At 50.5% G+C, this 5,000-nt stretch overlaps 1 protein-coding gene across 2 annotated transcripts in view; it reads left to right on the forward strand.

Annotated features, from left to right (window-relative positions):
• engase (endo-beta-N-acetylglucosaminidase) overlaps window positions 1-5,000 on the forward strand; it is a 17,728-nt gene that overhangs the window by 10,066 nt on the left and 2,662 nt on the right. For both annotated transcript variants that reach the window (XM_061712089.1, XM_061712090.1), the window contains 6 exons: window positions 1-36; window positions 116-227; window positions 2,426-2,613; window positions 2,814-2,956; window positions 3,792-3,888; window positions 3,976-4,087. The exon at window positions 1-36 is cut by the window's left edge and continues 71 nt beyond it. In XM_061712089.1, coding sequence (XP_061568073.1) covers window positions 1-36; window positions 116-227; window positions 2,426-2,613; window positions 2,814-2,956; window positions 3,792-3,888; window positions 3,976-4,087 — 688 coding nt within the window. The remainder of the gene's footprint in view (window positions 37-115; window positions 228-2,425; window positions 2,614-2,813; window positions 2,957-3,791; window positions 3,889-3,975; window positions 4,088-5,000) is intronic.

The following is a 5,000-nucleotide window of genomic DNA, read 5'->3' on the forward strand; positions in this document are numbered from 1 at the left end:
CTCCGACAAGAGCGAGTTCCCCAAGAATCAGGACAAGTGAGTGCCGCGGCACATTCCCCTGGAGACGGACGGGTCACGTTGCTGGTCGAGACTAATGTGGGTCTGGGTCCTGCAGGTTCTGGGCTCTCCTGGTGGACCACCTGTACATCCACCGGCCGGCCTCGCCGCTGCCCTTCGTGTCCTCCTTCTGCCGGGGCTTTGGGAAGGCCGTCTACTGGAGGGGCCGGGTACGTTTCCCAGCGGAGGGCAAGGAGCGACGCCATAGCTCAGTGTTTCTCCATCAAACCCAATTCCCAGCTCTTTCTTTCCTTCAACTATTTGAAAAACGGAGAGCCTTTGAAAGATCACATCTGCATACGTCCAATAGAGGGAATGCGCATGACGTCACAGAGGCGACTTCACAGCGGGTTAAGCCCACTGAGTGTCAGAAAGACTGAGTGTCAGAAAGACTGAGTGTCAGAAAGACTGAGTGGCAGCGTAAACTTTCAGTTTGAGCACTGGAAAACATCTAAAATGGGAAAGAGCTGTTGTGCGATCGACTGTACTCATAGATTTAGCAAGAAATCTGAGTTATCGTTTTACAGACTGCCGAAAAATAGGCTTAAGCTCCTCAAATGGATCGCTGCAATTCGCAGAACCAACTGGATTCCAGGCACCGAAACGTGGATTTGTGGTTCCCATTTTGTATCAGGTAATGTTGGATTTTTGGGTAGCTAACGTTAAACAGTCAAATCATAAAGTTCAGTGTCCTCATCACTTTAATTTCTGCAACAAATCCTGCCTTGAAGTTGGACCAAGCCTCAAGACCTTTGTATGCCTTCAAGCCTTGCTTCGTGTATTTCCCCAGCGTAGAAATTAAGTACATATAAATATCAGGAAACTGGATTGGTGGACAAATATTAATGTCCATGGACCACTGGTTCTTGGGGTAACTGTACGGGTCACTGTCAAGTCCAACTGCCTTTAATTTAAGCCGATAATCGGCTGTTATCCCGTCTTTTCCACAGTTTCCCCCACTAGTTGCAGCCATTTTTGCTGATGTTTTGCCACTCAGCTTTCTGTCTCGGATGGATCCACATCCAAACGCTGGGTGGTGACGGACCCGGAGCAAACATTTAGACAGAAGGATGATATTTAAAGAGGGGTGGGAGGTAAAAATGGGTTTCTGCTTAACTGAAGTGGAGAAGCGTTTGGTGTATCTCTGGTCCACCGCATCGATGATGGAGCTTCAGCACCAACAGAGGAGCTGGGTTTACTGACACTGACACCCAAAACATCAAGAAGTCCCAGAATAGGACCATAAAACCAGCATCGTCATGATGCCTGCTCTACAGCCTGCTCTATCGCCTGATCTATTTCCTGCTCTACCGCCTGATCTATTTCCTGTTCTATCGCCTGCTCTACCTGCTCTACAGCCTGCTCTACCTGCTGTACAGCCTGCTCCACTGCCTGCTCTACCTGGTCTACAGCCTGCTCCACTGCCTGCTCTACCTGGTCTACAGCCTGCTCTACAGCCTGCTCCACAGCCTGCTCTACAGCCTGCTCCACTGCCTGCTCTACCTGGTCTACAGCCTGCTCTACAGCCTGCTCCACCGCCTGCTCTACAGCCTGCTCTACCTGCTCTACAGCCTGCTCTACAGCCTGCTCTACAGCCTGCTCTACAGCCTGCTCTACCGCCTGCTCTACCGCCTGCTCTACCTGCTCTACAGCCTGCTCTATCGCCTGCTCCACCGCCTGCTCTACCTGCTCTACCGCCTGCTCTACCTGCTCTATCGCCTGATCTATTTCCTGCTCCACCGCCTGCTCTACCTGCTCTACTTCCTGCTTTATCGCCTGCTCAATCGCCTGCTCTACAGCCTTCTCCACCGCCTGATCTATTTCCTGCTCCACCACCTGCTCTACCTGCTCCATCGAGTGCTCTACATGCTCTACCTCCTGCTCTATCGCCTGCTCCACCTCCTGCTCTACCTGCTCTACAGCCTGCTCCAGCGCCTGCTCTACAGCCTGCTCCACCGCCTGCTCTACAGCCTGCTCTACCTGCTCTACCGCCTGCTCTACCGCCTGCTCTACCTGCTCTACCTGCTCTACCACCTGCTCTGCCACCTGCTCTACCTGCTCTACTACCTGTAGAAATTAAATGGTTTGTGGAAACAAGGAGTTTCATTTTCAAATGGATGTTTAAGAAACATGAGCTGTATTTGGCCCTTCATGGGGCTTTTATTTTGAAATTCAACACCAGATTGGTCTGATATTTTGTGAGAGGTGCTCTTGATTGTTGATTGGGGACCAGAGAAAGTGGTCTGCAGGTAGTATTTCATATCGGTCTGCACATGGAGGTTCAACGGCACAGTTTTGTGTTCTTAAACTGCTTTGAGTCTGTGAATGAGTGAAATAAATCAAAGCTGATTTGGTTTTGTGTCCGCAGTGTGAGAGGAAGCAGAGCTGGTTCAATCTGATGGCGCAGGAGGTCCAGCCGTTGTACTACCACATGGACCTGGGGGCCCCGGGCTGGCTGAAGAGCCGGGGCTGCCCGGAGGACGCCTGGAACGGAGGCAGCTCGCTGCTGCTGGAGGGAGTGGTCCCCGAGGCCATGGACGGCCCCGTGTCTGCCAAGTGAGTGGGGACCTCACCTTTCCCCAGACCTCACCTTTCCCCCAGACCTCACCTCTCCCCCAGACCTCACCTCTCCCCCAGACCTCACCTTTCCCCCAGACCTCACCTTTCCCCCTGACCTCACCTTTCCCCCAGACCTCACCTTTCCCCCCAGACCGCTGTGGTTGCAGCTCAGGCTTGTTTTGTGTTCGCCCCGTCAGGATCTTCTCCCTCCACGTTCCCGTGAACTCTGAGATCCTGGTGACTCTCATCTGCAAGACGTCAGCTGGGATCAAGGTTTCTCTGGAGATGAGGACGGTGGACGCCGACCACTGCACCACCTCCGACGTGCAGGAAGTCACAGGTGAGGAGAGGGCCTGGTCTTGTTCCCCAGCCTCTAAAAACTACACTTTTGGCACTTTTCCACTAGAACCTACTAGTACGTACTCAGCTCTACTCATCTCAGCTTAGCTCGACTCAACTTGGCCTGGTTTCTTTTCCACTACAATTCAGCACCTGGAGCAGAAGTAGGAGGTTGGAGTGAAGCTGCTGTGACGTATTTGATTGTGTGATCTAAACGAAAAAGACAACAACACTAAAGATGTAGAACCTGGAGGAGATGATAGATGTGCTGCTGGGTCTGTGGCTTGTGTTTGATATCAAGTTAAAAAATGAGAGTGAGAGAAGTTTCAAGCAGCGTCGCTTTTTAATTCTTTTAGTTTGTCTCCGCGCTGCTGAAAAGTCCATTGGTAGCAGCAAACAGCTATGAAGTGACAGAGCTCCTGGTAGATCTGGTCGTTCCTTATCTCCGTCTAGATCCCTTTTTAATTCTCTCCTCAGCACCAGGTTTATGAACATCTGACACTCAGAGTTGGATCAGAAACAGACTTTTGCTGCCGTTGCTGGTTGAATAAAATGAACCAGAATCCGTCAGAGTCTCTTTCTCTGATTTCCTCCTCCTGACTCAGACGTCTGACTCCAACCCCCCGACCAATCGGTGGCCTGTAGTGTGATGATGTCAGATACAGCCGACTCAGCAGCTTAGAACCTCGGCAGAATAGATACAGAAAAAGTATCTACTCGGTACGGGTAGACCCCTGGTGGAAAAGCGCAAAACCAAGCGGAGGCGAGCCGAGCTGAGTAGGTACTAGTGGAGAAGGTGCATTTGAGTTGTTAAACGTGGTCTTTCCTTCTTGCAGTTACCAGTTTGACCCCTGCAGTGGACGGAGCGCCCCAGTTAATGAGCCACGTCTCTGAGATGTGTGGCGGCGTGAATCCAGAGGGCTGGAGCGTCAGGTGAGCGGACCGCGCCGCCCAGCCGATCTCACTTTGATCCCAGAGTTGGAATGACAGCGTCTGCTGCTTGTCTGTCGCCGTGGACAGATGTTCTCAGCTGGAGCTCCGTGGCTGCGTTCTCAGAGAGCTCAGCGTCCTGATCCACCGCGACGGCGAGCCCGGGGACCTTCCTTTCAGCTGCACGCTGGGAGAAGTTATGGTGAGACACTTGTTGTGATTGTCAGATTGTTCTTAGCCCGGTAGTTTTAGTCTCCTGCACCTGCGTTCCTCCCCCACGCCTGACGTGACGCCTGACAACGTGCAATGTTGTGCATGAACGAGTTCAAATGAACGCGTTAATTTCTGTGAGAATGTTGAACTGAACACAACATATTTGCAAATAAAGAACTTTAACGTGAACTTGTTCAGATCTGCAGATCATGAACTGGAATCTGAACTGTTCAGATTATGTGAGTTTCAGCTTCACTGTTTAGGTCCAATTATTACGGAATAATCCTTCTCATTTCACCAGCGCGCACATTTAAAATACTCAACGAGACGACGACTTCACACTACATTACCCACAATGCAGTGCACACTAGCATAGCAACGGGCACCAGCTCCATGGCAACAGCGGCCTGAGCCCGTGCAGTCTTCACTAATGACAGGTGAAGAGAGACGTTGCGGACGCAGCGTCAGCGAGCCGTCACATGATGATCCGCATATCATTATCTGCGGGAATTTTACACATCGTCTCCCAAAGAGTCCGATGGTAAAAATCTATCCTTTCTGTGCAAATCATGTCCACCTGCGCTGAGAAAACTAGTCCAAACGTCTGCCTCGTCAACTTCAAATTTGAAACGTCATGTAGAGTTAAAGCATCTGTGTGAGAAAATATCTGCAAGTCCTTGACAATCAAACAAAGTGATCAGGAAAGACCAAGAAGACCCAACAGCCCCAAACAACCCTAGTCACTGCTGCTCCTTCAGGGTTGATTTACCTGCAACAGCGAGACAAACTGATGATGGACTACATTGTTTTTTAGATTTTTAGATTTATTTATTTGCAGTTAAAAATTACACAAATAAAAGTAACAACTTTACAAATTAAAGTGCAGGAAGAGGCGAAAACTC

The sequence above is a fragment of the Cololabis saira genome, chromosome 21, assembly GCF_033807715.1.
Source record: "Cololabis saira isolate AMF1-May2022 chromosome 21, fColSai1.1, whole genome shotgun sequence".
In the NCBI taxonomy this organism is placed as follows: Eukaryota; Metazoa; Chordata; class Actinopteri; order Beloniformes; family Belonidae; genus Cololabis; species Cololabis saira.